Source organism: Heloderma suspectum, chromosome 1 (assembly GCF_057233095.1).
Source record: "Heloderma suspectum isolate Gila_16-S chromosome 1, 16-S_ref, whole genome shotgun sequence".
Taxonomy (NCBI): domain Eukaryota; kingdom Metazoa; phylum Chordata; class Lepidosauria; order Squamata; family Helodermatidae; genus Heloderma; species Heloderma suspectum.
The window spans coordinates 342,026,142-342,050,069 of NC_139458.1; the positions used below are offsets into that span (position 1 = coordinate 342,026,142).

The following is a 23,928-nucleotide window of genomic DNA, read 5'->3' on the forward strand; positions in this document are numbered from 1 at the left end:
GGCATACCTGGACTTCTGTTTGTTTGTTTGTTTGTTTGTTAGAGCACGTGGGAGAGGAGATAGATGGCTGCAGAACAGAGAGAGAGACCTGTAGGAGAAGGCAACGCCTCCCTTCTCGCCCAACATATCATGGAATTTAAAGGTACAGGGCATATCTGTGAGTTAGATCTGGCAACCCTAATAGAAAAGCAGCATGATTTAAAGTAGTGTTAGCTAAAGTGTCCTCTTCTGAGAGAAATGTTAATGTACCGTAAACATGTTGCTTCCCCTTTCAGAAACCAAGTTGAAACCTAGCTGCTAGATCTCAGCTCAGCCGTTTGCTATCTCAGCAAGCTCATCCCATGTAAACATTGTGCTCTCAGAAAATAAATACTGAAGCACAGCTGGCATTGGCAAGATATCACAGGTAGGTTGCTGCAGGACTCCTTTTGCCAGTGGGCGTTGCTGATTATTCTCAGAAGAGAGGTCTAGGCATATGCATGGAAGGGTATGGAAAGACATCAGGGTTTGATGTGTGTGTGTGTGTTTTAATAATAATAAAAAATAATGTTTGCTTGTATTCAGGCTATGGCATCCAAGTCATAAAGGTGGCAGTGTCACACAATTTGGGGATGGACTGCTTCCTCACTAAAAAGGACATAATAATTGTGCTTAAATCACTGATTCTAATTCATACTGCTTGTTTACAGGTGCAAAGGTCTAAACTTGGTTATTCATTAGGCATTCTCTACAGTGTATTTGATGGAACAGATTTAATCAAAAGAAACGTCCCTTTCCCTTTCCCCTTTCCTTTCTCCTTTTGCTGATGGTATATTTCTTATATATAAACTACCTTTATATATAAGAGTTCATTTTATTTGACTGCCATGTCTTGTTGAAAGCAGACACTTTGCTGAGGCATTGTCTGTCAAGCAAAAGAGAAGGTGCATAGAAAGTGACACCACTCTGGCTGAAAACTGTTATTTTTTTAATTGCTAGCAGTAGGGTAGATTTGATGACCACAGCATTCAGTGGAGTTGTCATTTGAGCTTGCTCATCACATTGTGTGTTGCAGACCCTTGGTACTGTTCGCATTGGAGTTTCAGGCTCCAGTGATGTGAAATAGCCGCAGACTTTTTTGTTTCAATCCAGCACTGCCTTCCCCTAATAGTGTACACATCAAAAGGTGTTGGGTGTGATTTTAAGAAGTGATGTTGCTGAAGTTCATGGTTACTTGGTCCTGAATATTGACCTTGATGACTTGTAATGCTTCCCTTCAATGCAAGGTGAACATCTCTTTAGCCCTGCTGAAAAAGAATCAACATGGCTTCTGCCAAGGTAAGTCCTATCTCACTAAGTGTTCAGAGTTCTTTCAGAGTGTCAATAAACATGTGGACAGGGATGAACTGGTAGACATGGTTTACTTGGACTTCCAAAAGGCTTTTGACAAAGTCCTTCACCAAAGACTCCTGAGCAAACTTAGGAGTTGTGGAATAAGAGGAGAGGTCCTTGTATGAATTAGAACTGAAAGCAGAGAGCAGGAATTTGCGAGCGGAGATGGGTCAAAGAAGACGCAGACAACGAGCTTGGGATTGAAATATTTGCAAAGGGGTAACTAGGATGGGCATCTAACTGTGTCAGCGGCTAGCTGACACTTCTTGGGCGAAAACACACCCAGCCTGAGGGGTGGCGGTGATCTTGCCATCCCTCCAGACTGCCCCTTCTGGGGGAGGTAGACCTTCCGGTGTCACCCCCAACCCGGTGCCACACAACACCTGGGTGAGTGAGTAGGCTTGGTCTCCCAGGCAACCCTTATCCCCCCGCCGAGCCGCACAACCCATTCAGGGGGCCTCAGGCATCACCTGTCACCATAAGGTGCCTCTGCGTGCACACCATCCCTACTCCCTTTCCTGTTTTGCCTGTCCTAGCCGCCAAGTGGAATGTGACCGATGATATAGACCGTATTCCCCTATAAGACACACCCACCCCACCTAACAGTGTGATGTAGGCAAAAAAGACCCACAGTCCTAGGCCAATCGGACTGTGAGCCAAAAAATTCCTACATGGCTCCCGAAGGGGCAACCGGCAAGAACCCACACTGCTAAGGGGAGGGTGGGAGGGAGCTGCGTCACGCCAAAGAGCTGAGATAGGGAGGGGGGTCGAGTTTAAGACAACTCGGCCTGCTCCTCCCTGACTGGTGGTGCAACTGGAGTGCACCAATCAGAGGCCCATACGTCTTGTCACCCCACCCGCCCGCAATGCCCCCCCCTTTCAGCCAGACAAGCTGGCACCGGTAGGGCATTTGCGAGCGGAGATGGGTCAAAGAAGACACAGACAACAAGCTTGGGATTGAAATATTTGCAAAGGGGTAACTAGGATGGGCATCTAACTGTGTCAGCGGCTAGCTGACACTTCTTGGGCGAAAACACACCCAGCCTGAGGGGTGGCGGTGATTTTGCCATCCCTCCAGACTGCCCCTTCTGGGGGAGGTAGACCTTCCAGTGTCACCCCCAACCCAGTGCCGCACAACACCTGGGTGAGTGAGTAGGGTTGGTCTCCCAGGCAACCCTTATCCCCCCGCCGAGCTGCACAACCCATTCAGGGGGCCTCAGGCGTCACCTGTCACCATAAGGTGCCTCTGCGTGCACACCATCCCTACTCCCTTTCCTGTTTTGCCCGTCCTAGCCGCCACAGGAGTCACAAGCCTATTGCTTGTGAAACTCCCCCCATCTGCGCAGAAGAACTTCCCGCAGGCCCCTTTGCAGATCGGCCAAAAATAAGTCATTGCCTATGTCTGACAGGTGGACGCCGTCCTGCCTGTAAAGCTCCCTCCTAGTCCAATGGATTCCTTGGTGGTTGATGCAACCGTCACCATGATCTGACAACCCACGTGCCAGTTCTCTGTTCACCTTGTGCTGGGCCCGTTCCATGGCCGCATTGCTCTGCGCCCTCCACATGATTCTCGGGAGCATTGAGGACCATAATATGGTCACCCCTGGCCAGCGATGTCGGATCGTCCACAGATCGGCCAACGCCTGCTCGATCAAGCCCTTTCCAGGCTTGTAGCCCAGGTCGTTCCCTCCTAGGTGCAACACCAGGACCGGTGGAGGGAAACTGACCAAACCTCATTGAAAGAGTGTGGGGAGAAGACCATCCCATCGCATACCCCGTCGGCCGAGCCATTGTATCGCCACCTGTTGGGGAAACTGCAGCCGGGATCCGAAGGCCAACGTAGAAGCTCTGCGGGCAGCCCAAAAAACCATACTGTGCCCATAAATGAGCACCCGTACCAGCGTCAGTTGAATCCCATCTAAAAAAAACATTGGAAGAGAAGAGAATCATCATGAAGCATCAGGCAACTTGCAAATGTAAGAGCGGAAGGCCCTGGAGTGCCATCTCCCTACCGCCTTCACTTGCTTGGATGAAAAACCTATGGCAGCTGCTGTAGAGGCCGCCCCAATATGGAATGAGTGAGTCCTGAAACGATAATGCCCCAGACTCAGTGTGGTCAAGGCTAAGTTAGTGACTGCCCAAAATTGGAACTCTGTCAGTGGTGAACCGTCAATATGGCAAAATAGGGGACCCTCCCTTTCCCCGCGGTGCTCAATGAAAGCCCGCAAGGCCCTGACAGGGCATAACCCGTCGGCCTGGGCCCGGTTAAGGGTCACCAATGCTCCCTTGCCTGACTGGTCGGTTTTTGAACGTTGAATATGGAGGTGAATCCGGCTAGGATGGATCTGGATATCGGAGTACCTCAAGGCCCTCCCAGTGGTGTTGGATTTGGATGCCCAGACCAGTTCTGAAACCCTGAGGGCCCCAAAAAAGGCTGTTAAAGCTGCAGTGTGAAAGAGGGAGGCTTCGTATGGAAAAGAGCAAATGGAGGGCCACAATGCCCAAAGCCCTATAAGAATAACTGGCGACAAAGGATGCCTGGAGTCTGGCAGGGCGGGAGACATCCATGCCCAGCCTTGCACAGCCCTCCTAATGGAAATCTGAGATGGAGTCCTCCACCCCTCATACTTTGGCCCAGAAGGCCAAAGAGGCGAGCCTCCTCGAAATGGTCCTAGCGGACAGTCCCTTGTTATGTAGATGTACGCAGAATTGTAACAAGTGGTCCACAGGTAAGAGCCACACATCCTGCAACTGAAGTCCACACCTGAAGGTGCAAAACTCCCTACCTGCTGTCTCGTAGGCAGCTCTAGTGCTGGGGGCTATAGAATTCAGGATAGCGTGTTCGACTTGAGAGCGCCAATCTCCCACAGTTCATCTGGCATGGGGTCTGGCAGCAGACGTGCCCACGGAGCCAACGCACGGAACCTGTCGATCTGGTTTCGTGACAAAGCATCGACTACAGGGTTCCCCAGACCCGGCACATGGCGGGCGCGGAACCATATGTTGTGGCGTAGGCATTGGAGGGTAAATGCTCTAACTAACTCCATGACCCTTTGGTTTCTGGAGGATAATGTATTAATGACGTGCACAACGGCCATGTTGTCGCACCAAAAAAGGGCGACAGAGTTGGCCATCAAGTCTGCCCAAATATGTACATCCACGTAAATGGGGAAGAATTCCAGGAAGGTGAGGTCCCGACAGATACTGCCGGCAGCCCAGCTCTCCGGCCACTGGCCCAGGCACCACCGCTCTCGCCAAATTAGCCCAAAACCAAAGGTGCCAGCCGCGTCCAAATGGATCTGCATGTCGGCTCATAGAAGTAACTCACGCCTCCAAAAGGAGATGCCATTAAAGTCCCTCAGGAATTTAAGCCATACCCACAGGTCCATGCGCATAGCGGAGGTGACTCTGGTGCGATGATGCGGGAGTTGAAGACCCCGCATTGCCCAGCAGAGCCGTCGCAGGAATGCACGGCTGGGGGCCACCACCCTACAAGCGAAGTTCAAATGGTCAACGACTTCCTGGAGGTCTCTAAGGGAGACTTTACGAAGGTGCAAGATGGACTGGAGCTTATTCTTAAGTACCAGCAATTTATCATGAGGGAGACGAGAACACTGTGCGAGGGTATCGAGCTCGATCCCTAAGAACATCAAAGTAACAGCTGGGCCCTCTGTCTTCTCGTGTGCCAAAGGGACACCTAAATCTGAGGAAAGGGATATGAATGCCCTAATCAGGTCAGAGCATTGACTGCCATCCCCGGGTCCAGCAAACAGGAAGTCATCCAAATAGTGGACCACATCGCCACAGCCCGTCTTATCCCGTATGGCCCATTCCAGAAAGGTACTAAACATTTCAAACATGGCGCAAGAGATGTAGCATCCCATAGGGAGGGCGCGGTCGATGTAAAATTTGTCCTGGAAGGAGAATCCCAGCAAATCAAAATCCAGAGGATTGATAGGCAAAATGCGAAAAGCGGATTTGATATCACACTTGCCCATCAATGCCCCATGGCCCAGGGCTCTTATCATGGCTACCGCAGTGTCAAAGGATGTATAACGCACGGAACATAGGGAATCTGGGATTTCATCGTTAACCGACTGGCCCTTGGGGAAAGAGAGGTCATGAATTCACCTGAACTCACCGGGCGATTTCTTGGGGATAATTCCCAAAGGGCAAATCCACAGGTTGGGTAGCAGAGGCAAGGAAAAGGGGCCGATGACCCGACCTGACTGAACTTCTTTGTTAATTTTATCTTGCACCAAGTGCCGCATGCTAAGAACTGACCGATGGTTACCAGTCAAATACGGCTTACGCAGACCCTTAAAGGGGATCCTGAAACCCAGTGTGAAGCTGCGTTCCAAGTAGATCGCTGCCCGACGATTTGGGTAATGCCCTAGAAGTTGAAGGAGCAGAAGAATCTTAACTGGGCTGGGGCCCTTTGGGAGGGGGAGGATGCCCACCACCCTGGTTTCTGCCACCACAGCCATCCCTTGGGGAACCTCTCCAACCTCTGGCTCTTGGGCAAGAGGAGCAGGAGTGTTGACCACCATAAAGGGAGTACTTGTGCCAGAAGCAGCATGGGTTCCGGGAGCAGGAACATTTGGAGCTGAACTCCCAGCACAGCCAGCGGTGTTGAACCCCTGGACCTGCAATAGGCCTGGCGGCTATTGCAGGCGACAGCTTGGCCAGGATGTGGCCGCTTTTGGACCTGTCTCCAAAGCCTGGCCTGGAATTGGAGCCAAAGGTCCTGGTCCTTCAGATCCCAGCGCGTGGAGGGGTCAATGGCGGCCCTCCTTCGGAAGGCCTCATCGTAGGCCAGCCATGTGCTCCCTTCATATTCGGTGTAAGCCCTGTATATTATGTCAAGGTACATGGTGAGAACCCAAGCCCTCTCAGGGAATCTCTGTTGGAGGATGCCAGCGTAAATTAAAAAACCTGGCAACCAGTTCGCCCAGGTGCGAGGCACCTTGCGAGCTTTGCTCCGCTCAGGATCCCAGTCACGGATCCTATCTTTGTTGCTGGGTTTGGGCTCGCGAAAGAGCAGGGCAAAGACATCGGTAAATTCACCCCGCAAAATCTTTTCTCTGGTGGCAATGGTTAAGTGAAAACCAATAGGGGAGGAAGTAGCACCTGTGGGCATAGATCCTCGACTCAGGTTGGTGCATGGGTCAACTGAGGACAACTGTGTGGCTAGCAGAGGAGGAGGTAGGGAAGCCAGGGGGTCCCGAACCGAACCAGCGGGCCCCTGCCAAACACTGGCGGAGGGGACGTTAAGTGGATGAGGCTGGAACAGTGGCGGGGCAGACGTGGTGGCGTCTCCTGCCGGTAGCAGTAAGGGGAATGAGGCACCAGGCCCCAATGAACTAGGTGGGCTGGCCACCAGAGCAGTTGAACTAGGAGTTGAGGCCGAGGCAACGGGCTGGGGAGTACTAACTGCGGGGGCTAAAGTAACTGAAGGAAGTGGGAGAGGGGGGACTGGGCCACCCTGAAGGGTAAACCATGGCAACCAACCCCAGGGGTTGATTTGCCCCATGCCCGGCCAGGCAAATTGAAGTTCCAAAGCAGTCTCACCTGTATCAATCATGGGTGTGCTCTGATCCCCAACTGGAAAAACCGATGTTGCTGCTTGTGCGCCCAGGGAAGATGAGGCCACAGAAGGGAGGAGCTCCACTGAAGGCAGTGCGCCTTCTGGAAGAGCCGAGGAAGAGGAGGTGGATGCCTCAATAGCGTCCAGGCGAGCTGAAATAGAAAGGAGCAACGAGCGTTGGGTCTGCTGTCGCGTTCGCTTAGGCTGGACCAGTGAGGGTTTTTTGGGCCTGGCCGGGGGAGGGGGAGGGATCCCCGAGGAACGCTCAGCAGCTTCCAGACGAGAAAGAATTGATGCCAGTACCAGGTCTGAGTCCTCATCAGACTCAGAATCAGGCCTTGGCGGCGGTCTTTTGGGGAGGGGGAGAGGGTTCCTCCCCTTCCCTTTCTTACCACCCTGGCCCTTCTTGGGAGGCATGATGCAAAAAGTGAGTTAAGCTTAGCTGCTATCGAAGAATTAAGTAAGCAACTGGGCACCCCGGGCAACAGGCAGCCACCCCACAGTCTTCAAGATCTGTGGATACGAGTTCCAGACCGAGACAGAGAGTCCTGGGGATGGAAGATGGGAGCGCCGCTACTACTATTTAGATAGGAGATCAGAGCTCAAGAGGCACAGCAAGGGTTTTTTTGTTGTTGTTGTTGCCAGTGTTGATGGAGCCGTGCTCGGAAGGCGCCAAACAGGCAGCCGCAGCTGCTTCACAATTTAATTAATTAAATATTTAATTTTTTTTCGGGGGGAAGGATGTCCCGAGCCCCTGGGAGGCGACCAATTGGCACAGATGCCAAGAGGAAAAAGAACTAAGGCACACTGGGGGTATAAACACCCCGACTCTGGCTCTGCAGCCAGGCGCCCTTCCCCACCAGACTGTCTTGGTTGTCGAGCTGGGGGGGGCAGGCACACCGCTGCTGAGAGCGCTGGCGCCGACAAACACCGGCGCCACGCTCAACGCGCACCACTGCTGCGCCTCGCTGGTACTAACGCCTCCGAGGCTGCGGCGGTGCAAGTGCACAGCCGCGGCCAACGGAGGCCGGTGGAAGGTGGGCAAGGAGGAGGCCAGCGGCTGAATAGACAGGCCGGGCAGGCGGGCCGAGAGCTGACTAGCCGGCCGGCAGGCTGGCAGGCAAATGGGTGGGCAAACGAGCGGGTGGGTGGGCAAATGAGCGAGGAGGCAGGTGAGCAAGCGGGCGGGTGGGCGAGTGGGCGGGCGAGGTGAGTGGTGGGGTGAACGAGCGAGTGAGAGGGCGGGTGGGCTGGCGGGCGCGTGCCACCCCACCCGGACCCCCACAGAGGAGGAGGAGTAAAAGCGCCTCACCCGGGCGCACACACCCGGAGCCGCAGCCGGTGCTCACGCAGGCAGTAAAGGCCGGCTGCAGAGAGGAGAGGTCTTGCGCATGAGTGCCGCCGCCACACCGCCGGCCAACCCGGGGCTGCGGCAGGCGCTCGAGGAGAAAAGAGCTGGCAAGGGAGGGAGGGGGGAGGGAGGGGGGCGGGCACGATACCACCGAGCAACATTGGCTCTCCCGACGGCCAGCAGGCGCCGTCCCAGAGGGAGCGGCGCCGGAGCGTGCGAGACCCGCCGCGAGTGTCGGCAACTCGATAGCCACGCGTGAAGAGATGCTTTTGGCATGCAGAAGCACGCTGGGTCCAGGTGGCTGGAACGATGACGAGGCCGGTCTCCAGCAGGCAAGAATCCCTCGTCGAATCCAGGCAGTCTTTAGCTCTCAATACGTGCGTCACGCCAAAGAGCTGAGATAGGGAGGGGGGGTCGAGTTTAAGACAACTCGGCCTGCTCCTCCCCGACTGGTGGTGTGACTGGAGTGCACCAATCAGAGGCCCATACGTCTTGTCACCCCACCCGCCCGCAATGCCCCCCTCCTTTCAGCCAGACAAGCTGGCGCCGGGTAGGGCATAAATGGCAAATTCTCCCAATGGAGGGATGTAAACAGTGGGGTCCCACAGGGATCTGTATTGGGACCAATGCTTTTCAACCTGTTCATAAATGATCTGGAATTAGGACTGAGCAGTGAGGTGGCCAAGTCTGCCAATGACACCAAATTATTAAGGGTGATTAAAACAAAAAGGGATTGTGAGGAGCTCCAAAAGGATCTCTCCAACCTGGGAGAATTGGCATCAAAATATCAAATGTGGTTCAATGTAAGCAAATGCAAAATGATGCACATTGGGGTGGGGGTGGGCGGAACCTCAGCTTCAAGTATAACCTAATGGGATGTGAGCTAGCAGTGACTGACCTTGGGGTTGTGGTGGACAGCTCGATGAAAATGTCAGACTAGTGTGCAGCTGCTGTGGAAAAGGCAAAGTCCATGTTAGGCATAATTAGGAAAGGAATTGAGAATAAAGCAGCCAATATCATACTGCCCCTATTCAAATCTATGCTGCGACTACACTGAGAATACTGTGTACAGTTCTGGTCACCTCATGATAGAGTACGTAGGGATGGCAGAGAATTTCGCCACGGATTCCAGGGAGGCTGAATGCCAGCGCATTCGGTCCCCTGGAATCCATGGTAGAGCGAAGCCCCCCACCCCCCCACCCTGCAAAATGCACGTGGAACAGAGCTTACCTGCTGCCATTTGCTGGTGCTTTGCGAATGGCGTCCGTGTCTGCGGCCACCATTCGCCTCCCCACAAATGCCATGATAGGTTATGTAAATACTTACGTAACGCAGGGACACCATTTGCATCCCTGCAGAGGCTGTGATACGTAAATATTTTTTATGTAAATAAGTATGTAAATACTTATGTAGCCTATCACGGCAAGGGGCAGGGATGCAGATGGCGGCCGTTACACCATTTGCATCCCTGCCCTTTGCCGTGATAGGCTACATAAGTATTTACATAGCCTATCATGGCAAAAGGCAGGGACACAAATGGCAGCGGCTACGGTGGCCACCATTTGCATCCCTGCACAGCCCAGCAGTGGCTGGATGTCGCTGAGGGCGGCCCTGGCTGGCGACTCCGTGGAGTCGCTGCAGAGCTGAGCCGGCTGGTGAGGATTTCGGGGGGAGGGACGGAGTGCCTCTCCCCCACCGTGGATGCCATGAAATGAAATGGTAAGTGACATTCGTACATCCCTAAGAGTACGGATGGGAGAACTCACCACACTCCGGCTTGTACGCTGCTCACTGGACCCCCACTGGCCATCCACCCCTGCTCGCCTTGCATGGTGAGCCACTGGGTGGTCTGGGAGTGCCCAGTGAGCAGCAAGTGGCTGCCTGATTCCTTGCCAAGCTGCCATGTTGCATAAAAATGGCAGCTCAGTCTTTTTCAAAATGGCTGATTTTACACAAATGGCAGCCGTAAAGCAGCCATTTATGCAAGATTTTGGGCATAAACGTCATTTACACCTGTAATCTTGCATAAACAGTCACTGTACAGCCACCATTTGCATAAAATCAGCCTTTAAGAAAAAGGATGAGCCACCATTTTGTGGCTCAGTGAAGAATTGGGGATTCCCATGCTTGCCCAACTTGGCGCATGCCAAGTTGGGCAAGTGTGGGGATCTCTGAACTGGCTTCTGGGGGGCTGAGCCAGTGATTTCTCACTGAGCCTCGAGCCCCAGCCAGACACCCACAACATCCCTATGATAGAGGTGTATAAATTTATGCATGGTGTGGAGAAAGTAGGTAGGCAGACTCCCACCCCCCACGCCGCCACCCTCATAATAATAGAACCTGAAGCTGCTTGGTGGGAGATTCAGGACAGATAAAAGGAAGTACTTCATACAGCACATAGTTAAAGTATGGAATTCGCTGGACTTCGTGATGGCCACCGATTTGGACAGCTTCAAATGGGGATTAGACAAATTCCTGGAGGAAAAGGTTGTCAATGGCTACTAGTCCTAATGGCTATATGTTACCTCGAGTATCAGAGATAGTATGTCTGCGTACATCAGTTGCTGGGGAACATGGGCAGGAGAGTGCTGTTGCCCTCATGTCCTGCTTGTGGGTTTCCTGTGTTCAGCTGGTTGGCCACTGTGTGAACAGAATGCTGGACTAGATGGACCCTGGGTCTGAACCAGCTCTTCTCATGTTCTTATGTCCTTATCACAGCTCTGGTTTCAACAGGAATTGGAGAGAAGCACCTCTCTTTTTCAAGTTCCACAGATTTAGCTGAATACTCAGCAAGAGCTGCTCCAGCAGAAATGGCAGAGAGGGAGAAGAGTTCTTTCTCTGTCCCCTGTCTATGTCTTTCTCACATCAGTCACCTCTTTGTTCCAAGCACTGTGGGAGGGGTGTAGGTACACTTTTGGAGGGTACAGGGATCCATGGGGACCCAGCCCAGACTGTGAACACATTACCATAAAGGGGGGGGGAAGAGCTCACATTGTAAATCATGCTTGGGGATGTTTATGCAAACTTACTACCCTGAATCTCTGGGATGTCCAGATCTTGTCAGATTTTCTGGAGCAAATCAGAAGCAAGTAAGCTGTCCTAGTTCCTCTAACTACAGCCCCTCAATCCCCAGCAAGCTCTCATCGCCCAGCAAACCAAAAATATCTTCTCACAACATCCCCCTAAACAACACTCAGTCTAGATCAGATTGCCTGTCCTCCACACCTTAATTTTACGGCTGCAAATTGTGTAAAATATGCTAATTGTGCCCATAACTTGCCCAGGATTGGGGACACAATTTGCATATCTTGCCATTTTTACAGAGAAAAAAAATTATGCAGAAATTCTGCAGGTCAGAGCCTCAGGAATCTGATATCATTCAGCATCCCTAGTCCCAACACCTTTTCTGAAACTCAAGACACTGAGAGCCAGTCATAACTGTGAAGGGAGTGATTTGGGAGCAACACTGGAGAAAGCCCTTTCCCACATGTCCAACAAATGGGCCTCTTTAGGCAACCGTGTCCTCAAGAGGGCTTCTCCCACAGATCTTACTAACCAGACAGCTTCATAAGGTGACAGGCAATCCCTTAGATGGTGATGCCCTATGGTATTTAGGGTTTTAAGGGTTAAAATCAACACCTTGAATTGAGCTCAAAAAACAACTGGCAATCAGTGCTCGTCTTCACATATCGGTATGCTATTGCCTTACTATCATGTGTTGCTATGTTGAATTTTCATTTTAGTGAAACATGAAAATGCAGGGACTCGCACATATAATGTCCTTTCGGCTTATCAGTTTGACCTCCAACTAGACACTGATTTCCAGGCCTACAAATGGCTTTGGAAAATCCCCAAATCCTCATCACATTTTTATATTCCTGTGAGATGAAAAATCATGATCAAGAAATTTTCAAATGAAGACACATTGTGTGAGATATTTTGTAGGAAGTGTTATGAAGGATACTTCATAGAATCTTAGGATTGGAAGGGGCCTACAAGACCATCGAGTCCAACCCCCTGCTCAATGCAGGAAGCCTGATTCCCAGGCAGTCTCCCATCCAAATACTAACCAGGGCTGACCCTGCTTAGCTTCCGAGATCAGGCACATCCAGCCCTTTGCTGTGGTTCTTATGAAGTAATTCATGGACAGTGGCAAATAGAATTCAAATGAGTGATCCTTCAACATGGTATCAGACACAGACATATAAGACAAGCTGAGGATATTTGTGTATGTTTGTTGTTTTGGAATGGAGCTGGATAAACTTATGAAGAGCGTGGTTTTTAGTGGTGAAAGGAATCCAATCCTCTTATGCAAGCACTGAGTCATTACTGACCCCTAGAGGGATGCTGTTTTTCCTTGGCATTTTCCTGGCAGACTGTATGGTGGGGTGGTTTGCCATTGCCTTCCTGTAATAAAGATTTGGAGGGGGTCCCCTAAAATCTTCTGCTTAACAGGTGTGGGGATGGTGTCTACACCCTTTGGAGAAGCTGAATTGGAAAGAGTTCAGCCCCCAAGTTGAAGAAGTTAGATATCACTGTTCTGAAGCATCAGAAATAGCTTTGGGGGATGTTGTTTTCCCCTCCATCTTCAAAATAAGACTAATTATCATGAATGGGTTTAATTATACATTTTCTTCTCAAGGTCAGATCAGCCAGGGGCCCTAAGAGCATTTCCCCCTTTCCTCTGCAAGTTTTAGCTTATATCCCTTGTTTGAGTCATCTAGATTTCTGCAAAGGGAATTCTTGACTAGATGGACCTTGATCTGATAATGAACCGGTAAGATATTTCTTACATATTTAGGCTCTGTAGACATTTATGTGGTGGTGCCAGCTGCCTCTGTGTTTCTCACAGTCATCTAAATTATGTGGAGTAATCTGCAGAGGGATGCTGTGTGTGGGTGTCCTTGCCTTAGGAGAACTGTGTGTAAAAATAAGCTGCGGTGAAGCTATAGTAAAGAACAACTCTAAAGCTGATGAAGCAAATCAATAAAGTTGTGTGACTCCAAATTAATAGATCCTGCACGAAGGTTCTTTTTTGGTACTTTCCTCTATCCCCTTGATGAAAAGCTCAATCCTCCAGACTCCATCACCTCTGTGATTGTTACAGAATGAAGTGCTAACTAACAATGTCTGTGCTACTGAGACTAGGAGAAAAATCCCATGGGCTGTGAATGTGTATGGAATAGTTCATTAGTGACTGTTATTCACCGATAAATCACAAATTTTAGTTTTGGTTCCTGTGCTTCTTTGCTGCTCTCAAATTAGACATGTAGTGATGGTACCGTGCTTTTCAGATTCCAGCTGGGACAGGGGGATCATTATTTGCTAAAACACTGTCTCCTTGAACAAGGTCACAAGCTAGCAGGGGAGTTCCCAAGCAAATCTAAAAATAGTTTAAATTAGGAGCAACAAGGAAAGGATCCATGAAAGTGTCAGGGGAATTGTTAATTAGAATGAAGTACTCCTGGGGGGGTGGGGGGAAGCAAAATTGGGAATAACAAAAATATATATATGTGAAAATACTTCTTCACTACAAGTTCAATGACATGTTTATGTGTGATTCTGTTCTCTTTGTGAGAATAAATCCAGGTCTGTGCTGAATGTTTACTGTTTAACTTTTCAGGGCAAAACAGTGCTTTCAGGGTACCATGATCTGTGAAGGGTATTTTCTAACAGCATTTGGGTAAGTATCCCCCCCGCCCCACACAAAAAAAACAAAGAAACTATGGATCACTTCATTGCCTGCCCTCTGAAACTATGGATCCCTTCACTTTTTCCCACTTGCTTTAAGCATTCTCTACAGCCTTATTTCATTGTAAGTGTTTTTTGGGTAGCAGTAAGCAACAATGCTATGGCTGGATTGGTAATCATCATATCAGCGGTGGACAACCCCTTCACCACACTACTGGTAAAGTTAGAAGCACAGTGCCCAGGACAACTTCAGTGAAGCTCTTTGTCATACTGGCTGACCTATCTGTATGTATGTATGTATGTATGTATGCATGTATTTATGTATTTATTTACTTTTATTTCCCACCTTTCCACCAAGGAACCCAAGGTGGCTTACATGATCATTATATCTTCACAACAATCCTGTGAGTTACATTAGCCTGTGAGCAGAAGTGAAGAGGGAAGAAGCACTGTGGACTAACGATGCATTCCGAAACATGTAAAGCACAATAAATTTTGGTTTATCAAGCATGGGAGCCTGCCTCCCCCTTCTTTGACATTAGCCTGTGAGTCAGTGACTGGCCTAAAGTCACTCAGTGACCTGGCCAAGTGAGGACTAGAACCATGGTCTTCCAAGTCCCAGTCCAACATTCTAACCACCACAGCAGACTGGGTATCTTAATTAAGTGTGCAATCCTATGCATGTTTAGACAAAGAAAAGGCCTAAAACTCCCAGCATGCCCCAGCCAGTCTAGGCTGGCTGGGACATGCTGGGAGCTGTAGGACTTTTCTCTATCTAAACGTGCATAGGATTGTGCCCTAAGGTGCTTGGATGTAGAGAGTTAAGGGGTGTTTAACATAGCACAAAGGCCTCTAGCAGATTTCTAAATGTTTACCTGTAGCTTCATATATTGAACTGAAGTGCTCTTGAATTTATGTCTGCATGGGTATAGTGCTAAGTCAAAAGAAGACCTACTTAAGAGTGGCTGTAACGTAAATCTCATATGTTTTGTTTATGAAATTCTTTGCTGAATGACAGCCTTGGTGACCCAGTTAACTATCCTGAAACTGTAGTTTTATTCTGATTTCAACATAATTAGGTATTTCCTCACTCCTGGCATCTCTGCATGTAGTAAATTTGTGAGCCAGCTGCCTCCAGATCTCTTCAGCTTGGTTTAATTGTGGGCAAGATACCATAAACCTCCTGCAGATGTTCAAAAATTTGAAGCACATCAGGTGGTGTTAAAATGAGAAGTACCAAGATTTTGACTTTCTCATAAGGTATAATACACATTGCTTAATGAGAAGACAGGCAAGATTTTCCAAAACTGTCAGGCATCTAGCCGAAGATGACAGCTCAGAAGAACAGACTGTTAATACCAAAACTGAATTGCTGAAGGGACCATTCTGTAGTCCAATCACATTCTGTAGTCCAATCACTAATGATCAACTGATGTTGATAGCTGCCAGGGCCACCAAATAACCAAAAATGTTTCTTGCTCCCCTCAGGAAAGAAAGGTTGAGTGCTAAGTGCCTCTGGGGCGTAGTATTGCTGATAACCAAATAAGAACTGTGTTTCATTCTCAGCTTGAGAGGGCAATAACTGACCATTCACTTCAGACAAAGCGTGTGAACTAAAATGGCCTGCTTCAGAGAGAAATGGACCTGTCCAAATCAGATCAGGCCTTCTCCAAAGCAGTCCAAAGCAAATTGGGAGGCTTCTATTTGGAGGGACACAGTCAAGCCAGTTTAAAGTGGATACATCCCACCTCCCTCAAAGCTCCCCATAAAAGGAAAACACCAAGCAGAGGGGGAAAGGAGAGGGCGAGAAGGGTGGTGTAACTTTGTGACTAACAGCTCTAGCTTCCAGACAGAGAATGACAAAATTCTGTGCAATTACAGCACTTTTGGGAGGGATGTTGAAGTAATCTATCAGAACTATGCTACCATTTTCTATTACTTTTTGCTGGTTCATTCTCCCAGGGTTTAATCCTATTGTCCAGATGCCTGGACAATGGAAACTCTGAGATCAGAAGCTTTCAAGAGTCCTGTGCCCTGCCACACTGTTACCAGTAAAGTGAGAGGAGCAACAGAGGCAATTTTCACCTCTCCATCCTGCAAAAAAAGCCTTCCTTCACTAGATGGGCCTCTGAGCCAGTAGAAAGAGACGTGACAGATCTGCCCATCACTACAATCCTTCCTTCCTGCAGCCCAAGATGGCTAGTACCAAAAGTAATTCTAATTTTAGATGAATCAGTAAAAAAGTGCCCAAGAAGGTTTAAAAGTTGCTGTTTGCTATATCTTGGGCAAATATATTTAGGGTGCAATCCTACCCGATTGATGCCTGCTGGATGGACAATTCTGTTAGCTAGCTTAGACATGACATCTCCATAAATATCCAGACTTTCACTAGTCACTCTATTTTTTTTCTTTTAATGTGAGATTTAATTATTTCTTTGCAATCACGATTTTGTCAGCTGTCAGTGACTTCCCCAAAAGTTATTGATTTAACTTATTTAACTTGTCCCTCCTAGTTTCCAGATAATGGCAATACGATTCATAGAAATAGGATATTTGTGAATTAAACCAATTATATCAAGAACCTTTTTCCAAGAATGTTTGTAATATAGAACAATTCCATTATGTAGCAAGTCAGGTTCTGGTTGGGCACACCTCCAACAACAACAACAACAACAACAACAACTATTATTATTATTATTATTATTATTATTATTATTATTATTATTATTATTATTGGTAGTGGTGGTAGTATCTCATGCAGATAATTAGATGTAAGATTCCATTAATATTTTATCATTCATCTCTTTTATTTTAATGCATGGCAAAAACCTAGGATGCTTTGTACAGATGACGTCTCACATATGGCCCCATGTTTACTTTAAGATGTTACCCTTTGCCTTTTCTAATGATAATAACAACTTAATCTGACATAATCAGCCCTTCTATTTATGTCTATTACAAATTAGAGTTATAAATTGTGGTAATTCTGAGGGCGTATTGACGTTCTGTAGATTTTAGTGCCTGAGTTGAAAATCTCAGAAACATTGAGGTGAAGTGACACCTCATTTTTCATTGGGTAAAATCTTCCATCTTGTATTACTTTGTTAATGGCACAGTGTGTTTAGGATTGCAATCTAAATCTTATAATACTATACCTAGTCAATTTTAAAAAATCCATGTTTGATTATAAAATACTTCCTTATAAATTTTTAATGAAGTATTACATAATCAAAAATGGATAAGATATATAACACTGATAAAAGTGACAGACAAATTATGATTTTTGAATTTATACTGAACTCCCATAACCACCATTATGCAAGGGTTAAACTGTGAGGGACTTTAACTTTCTAAATTTAGCTCTGCTTTGCCATGGTAATCCTGCTGTTGGGAGTTTTAACAGACTTCTGTTCCATTTCAAGCCATGTCAAATCTGTCTTTCCATTTAGCCATTAGATGATTACTTTCAAATGAGTGACATAATAGTCAATTTAAATTTGGAACCCTCAAACTCCCTATGAGAGAGGACTTCTCTAAAGTTGCTTTTGACCTCTTGTCTTCCCATATGAAATTCCTTCATATATTTTGCCAGTTTCACAGGGCTGACAAAAGGACTGGCCATCAAACATTCTCAAGGACAAATACAATCTGCACTATGATGTTAATCTTCAAGGCTGTAATTCTGCCTAACCAAGATTTTTTAAAAAGAAGAGTGGTGTGTGTGCCCCCCCCCCCACAAACAAAATTAGTAACATTTTCCATCAATGGTATATAATTAATTTTTTAAAAAGACTTCTATTTTTGTTGTCAGATCAATGCCATCAATATGTATTTATTAATTATATTACTGTATCAAATGAGTTTTGTATAACAAATCACAGCAAACAGAGAAGTTACAAATTCTTTTGTTTCTTCTGTAATGTTAATTCACAAATATTCAGATTTTTTAGGATTCATTTTATAACCTGATATGGTTCCAAATGACATTGTTCTCTGTGCCTCTAACTAAAATATTGGGATTTGTCAACAACAGCATAGGCACAGTATCATTGCAAGAAAGACTTCTCTAAAAACTAAAGGAGAAAGGTTCAACACATATACCAAAAAAGAGAGAGGCCAAAATGGGGCCAGGTCCTTTATCTCAAAATGCTTTGCATTGTGATTGTTTACTGTAAGCACAGCTTGTGGTAGGGGTGTATGAAACCCCGCTTACCTGGCTCTGCCGGGTTCCGCAGGTGGGGAGAGGTGATCTATTCCTCCCCCTGGAATCCTCGACGGGGGGGAGGCGATCCGTCCCTTCCCCTCGGAATCCTGCCCAGCTGGCTCCGCTCTGCGGCCAGGCCGCAGAGCCGCCGGCCGGGCCAACCCACAGCGGGGCCTCCAGCTGCTACTGGGCTGGTGCGGACGCAAATGGTGCCCTGTGTGGGGGACACCATTTGCGTCCCTACGCTGGCCCGAGATAGGCTATGATCAAAGGGGTTTTTTTAGTGGAATCATGTGAAGTCTAAAGCGTTTGAATCTCAGTTGCTGTTTATGAGAACTAGGTCCAAAGTCTGAGGCACTGGGAGATAAGGAGAGCAAAACTAGACTGCTGACTGTTATTTACACATACATGTAGCAACATGGGAGAGACACTTCTGTCCGTGTGGTGCTATTCTCTGTGCCTGCAGCGTGTATGTAAATAAGGCAGCTGCACAGAACACACATGTGGGTCTTTTGCAACTTTGTGTTGCTCTCCCTCCCAACAGGATAGTGATCAGGTGGGAAAGTCTCATGCAATCAGAGTTGTGCATGTGATTGTTGTTATTGCACATATTCCACAGATAGGTGGAATTGCACCATGGGAAAGCAATTAGTACATGGCAGCGGGTGTGTACAAAGAGAACCAATAGCATGTACCTCTACTTCAGGGTGGACAACTGGAGGACCTTTTGGCCTACAACTCCCATCATCCCTCACCATTGGCTATGCTGGCTAGGGCTGCTGGGAGTTGTAGGCTGAAACATCTGGACAGCCACAAGTTGCCCACCTCGTAGGGATGTACGAAACCCCACTTACCTGGCTCCATTGGGTTCCGCAGGTGGGGGGAGGCGATCTGTTCCTCCCCCCCGGAATCCTCGATGGGGGGGAGGCGATCTGTTCCTCCCCCCCCGGAATCCTGCCTGGCCAGCTCCGCTCTGCTGCCAGGCCATGGAGCTGCCGGCCAGGCCAACCCACAGTGGGGCCTCCAGCCACTGCCAGGCTGCTGTGGACGCAAATGACGTCCTGTGTAGGGGATACCATTTGCATCCCTACCCCGGCCTGTGATAGGCTACATAAATATTTATGTAGCCTATCATGGCTAAAGCGAGAATGCAAATGGCATAGGGGATGCCATTTGCGTCCCTGCTTTAGCCATGATAGGCTACGTAAATATATACATAGCCTATCAACGGCCGGCGTAGGGACGCAAATGGCGGCTGCTACGACGGCCGCCAATTGCGGCCGCAGCAGCCTGGCCGCAGCCACAGCCGCTACCGCTACCACCACCACTGCTGGAGCTGGAGCTGTGGCCGCAGCCAAGTAGGCTCTGTTTTGCGGGGCTTTCGTGGGGTGGTGGGGCGGGTTGCTCCGTTCCACCACGGATTCCGGGGGGCTGAATTCACTGGAATTCGGACCCCCTGGGATCTGTGGCGGAATTCTCTAGCATCCCTACCACCTCATGGTCTACATGCATAGGCTTTCCCTGCATTCCCTGCATTCTGGAACCCTGAGTATGCAGGGTTCCAAAACATGCATAGAGGTGAATGCATGGATATCGAGGGGAGGCCAATGGAACAATATAATCTTGGAGCTGGGGCCAGAGACAAGGCCCCAGAAAGCCTCATTCTATGCAGGATACCACTTCTTGTGATGCACGTGTGGAGGGGGCTTATATCTCTGCTTATTTAGTGGGAAGGATTGAAGGTTATTACAAGACGCAGTGACAATGAACTCCTAGACAGTTCAGAGACATATACAGGCCTACTGTATTTCAAAATATATTATTCAATATACATATATTTCTTTTGATATACCACAGTCCACCACTGTGCACAATAATAATCTGAATCCACTAAAATATTTCTTCTGCTCTTGTTTATTACTGGGGCTGTCTTGTTTTAACTTCATGGGTTTTATGGTATGAGGGAAATCAAGTTCCCCACTTACTGGGGAGTAGCCATTGTGGGCACGCATGGGTCCTGTGGTGGGAAAGGAAGGGAGCCGGCAGGAGCCTGTGCAGCAGCAGCAGTGCCTCCCTGCAGCCCGATAATGCCAGGCCAATCAAAAGGCTGATTGGCTCAGCTGGGGTGTGGCTGTGAGGAGACAAGCTAAATGGGAGCAGTGGCAGGCAGTTCTCTCTCTGGTCCGCCTGGCTCACAAGAGAGCGGGGCCTGGTGTGTCGGCTGGCACCATGGCCATTGCCGGCTTCCCCACCCACCCGCACCTGGTAATAGTAGATCTTGCATTGGACAGAAATCAGTTGCCAGTTAACAGGGCTGGGAAGGAATTTTACCGGCCTTCTACTTGGCAAGAAAGGGGGGCAGGGTTTTTGCCTTCCTCATTGCAAGATTAGTGCATGCGTAAATAAGCTGAACTGTTTATTTGTGTGCTGTTTTGGTGGAATTGTATGGTTTATGTCACAACTTTGTGGGGTGTGATAGGCAATGGGCTGGATCAATTTGGACAGGACAGCGGGATTGGGGTCCCCACTTCCCTGCGGTGGGTTCCCCTTAAGGGATCTGGATGGGTGCGGCACCAAGACCAGGCCAGCATGGTGGCTGCAAGCGTGCCACATCCAGGGTGGAGGGAAAGGGTTCACGTTAGTGGTCTGTGCCGTGGTGGGCCTCTGTCCCTTCCACCCACCACCAACACTCCTGGCAGGTGAGTCAGGAAGGAAAATCGGACAGCAGGCGGGCTGCTCGATGGGGGATCCACACTCTATGCCTCCACCAATCCTATTCAAATCAATAAAGTTGTGGCCAATTTAATAACCCATTTAAGTTGGTGTCTCTGGTTTGTTCCTTTCAACCGCCACCTGGACGCAACTAGACGTTGTGCCACATAAATGGTTCCATTGTAGGAACAAATGTTGCCCATCTATATAAAGGAACAAATGTTGCCCATCTATATAAATGCTTAGGCTAAAAATCTATTCTTGCTCATTTCTACCTATAGGGCCTAGGTGCCTTGACGAAAAAAGTATCTGAAATCATTAAAATGTGAATGAAGTTAGATTTAAAGAAAAATCACCATAGCAAAATCATTTAGCGATGGTGGTTGTACAAATAAATGGAAATGAATGCTGTGTAAAACAATCTCTTAAACTGTATTGCAGGGTGCGGAGCACTTAACTTGGAGTGTAAAGTAGTTTAACGTAATCTGACATTACTGTTTCACAGAAGAGTAAGTGCAGAATTAGGTTAAAGGGTCGAACACAGCCACTTGATGTCATTTTACAATGTAATTAATTCAGAATAAGATATATGAATGAAAGTATGTGCCAGTTGTTTTAAATGTATACATGTGGCACTCAGAATAACTCGAGGTGATAACAGGATAAGCCTGGCTAATGCCTACAATGATCAGAATAGTTCAGTCCTCGATACAAGATCTAAATACATCCAAAGTTTGCTTTTCTTTCTTAATAATTGCAGGCAGAGAAAAAATAGGTGCTGTAATGAATGGATTGGATCAGTAACAGATACTGACAGTCTTGAAGGCAGGGTAGAAGGGCAGCTGTGTAATCAAAGGCATGATCCAGCTACATCCATACGCTTGCTTGCATGTGTATCTTACCTACACTGGATTGAGGCAGATGGGAGTTTTTTGACCAACCATAATCAGGTGTGAATCTGTACATGTATTGTTTTATAATTGCTGTAACCACATCAGGTTTTTTTTTTTAAAGGGAAGTGGTATATAAATATTCATAAATAAATAAATGGAAATTTGAACTGAGAGACATTAATGAATACCAATAGTCAATTGGCTAGATTGTACCGGGACAGATAACATTTCAACCAATGGTGAAGTCTGTCATAGAATAACCATGGCTGTGTGATAACTTGGTAATGATTTTTGAAGCAAGTTGAAGGATTTTTAGTGGAGTGAGAAAGATTTCTCCCCCCCCACTTCATTGGAGTCCCCCCCCTTTGCGATGTCATAATAGTAAGTGATCAGCTTGTTCTTTCCCAGCCATCAAATAAATGCCATAATGTTCATTCGTTTGTTTATCATGGCCACCATATTCTGTGCTGGAATACTTTTTGACTAAAAACATTATTTGTGATAGCATTGTTTAACACATCTTTGATTGAAGTCTGTTTTATCCTAGCCCTCCCAATGACTTGTCTATTCTAGTGAGATTCAGCTCCTGCCTTCCCAAATTAATTTAGCCTAGCCACATTAAAACAACAACAGCTCACCATTTTTTTTCCTTTTCTAGACTTCACAGAGATCATCATGAAAAGTTTTCTCTGCTGGTTGCTTCAGGCAAGTGATACTGTAAAGGAACCCTCACTCTCATGCATTTGGTTTTCAATAAACCTTTAATCATACACTTAAAGCCCTACGATCAGTTGCTACTTTATCAAGATATATGCTAGTGTGTGTGAGTGTGTTGGGGGCAGGGGACGGGGACAACAGAGACATCAGCCTGAGGCTGCAAGATTAGAATATCAGTGACAGGAAGTAGCAATGTAGAGGAATGAAGTCATGTTGAAGGGAAGTAATATTTCAGCTAGGAATGTCCTGTAGGTGAGAAGCAGAAATGCATTGCGTATGCCTCTGACATGTGCTTAAATCCAGACTGACCCAACCATTAGACAAGTGAGGTATTCCAATGCAGGTAGCAGATTTTCAAAGGATAGAGAATTGCCATTATTTAGTTAAACATAATATTTTTACCACCATAGCAGGGCAGCATTAAATTTTTGAGTGCCATTCTAGGTGAATACAGAGAAATATTTACCATCTCGTAACTTATCACAGTAGGAATGTTACCATTTGAGAAGCAATCTGCTAGGGATGCTTGAGGAATTCAGTCTTTATAAAACTGGATGCCAACTGGCCTGATCCACACCTCTACTGTAATGTAATCACCCCTCCTATTTCAAACGTATATGAATTTCGCAGTGTACGTCAGTCTTGACTAAAAAATTGTACCAAAATGGTGTTTAAACTAAATATTTTTGGATAAAATGCATTTGAAAATGTGTCAGTTGAAATAAAATACATTTATAAATGAGTATTGATGAGGAAAACACATTTAAAAGTATGCATTTAAATACCAAGGTTTGTGTGGATTTCACAGATGAGTGTGGTAATGGGAAAGAACAGACTTATGAATGGACACATGTGAAACTGACATGGACAGGAAATGGCTTGCTCCATGAATTCCTATTATCTGCCTGATTCTTTCAAGTGCTGATGAGACTTTACAGCACCATCACCTCTTGAGAAAGCAAAGAAGCAACAGAGTGATAGCATTCACCCCTTGGCAGGATGATACAGATTCCCAGTTTAGCAAGTGGTTAAATCATTAAATGGTGAGTTACTAATTGTGAACTAGTAATCTGTACTTCCCACTCCATTCATTTTATACCCATGGTTGGTTGTTAGATTATAAGATCCTTTGTAGACAAGTAGTGTTTTCATTTTGCCACAATCTTATAATATGAGGTAAGTTATTTGGGGATCCAAATTAATAAAATAAATGAATTCCTTTTTTCATTAGGAGCCACAGCAAAAAGCCTGCCTAGTCTAACCGCAAAAAACAATATTCAAAACGTCCCAGGAAATGATAGTTTACTCAAAACAATATATAACATGTTGAGGTTCATAACACTGGTTATTCTCTGTCATGAATGATTAATCAAGTAATCCACATGAACCCAGTGAATTAGAA

The 23,928-nt window shown here is 47.3% G+C and overlaps 1 protein-coding gene across 4 annotated transcripts; it reads right to left on the reverse strand.

Annotated features, from left to right (window-relative positions):
* Positions 1-947: 947 nt before the first annotated feature.
* Positions 948-18,555, reverse strand: LOC146359599 (uncharacterized). Of its 4 annotated transcripts, none has more exons than XM_084831804.1 (5): positions 18,214-18,456; positions 9,208-9,256; positions 8,458-8,704; positions 6,943-7,110; positions 958-3,289 (listed from the first exon to the last, which is right to left on the reverse strand). In XM_084831804.1, exons 3-5 carry the CDS (start codon positions 8,468-8,470, stop codon positions 3,105-3,107), a joined length of 366 nt encoding a protein of 121 aa, XP_084687930.1. In that variant the 5' UTR covers positions 8,471-8,704; positions 9,208-9,256; positions 18,214-18,456; the 3' UTR covers positions 958-3,104. The 4 variants fall into 4 exon arrangements, 2 of the variants coding, with proteins under 2 accessions (XP_084687930.1, XP_084687922.1); XM_084831796.1 differs by having other exon boundaries at positions 9,208-9,259; XR_014787289.1 differs by lacking the exon at positions 8,458-8,704 and having other exon boundaries at positions 948-3,289; positions 9,208-9,259; positions 18,214-18,555.
* Positions 18,556-23,928: the final 5,373 nt, after the last annotated feature.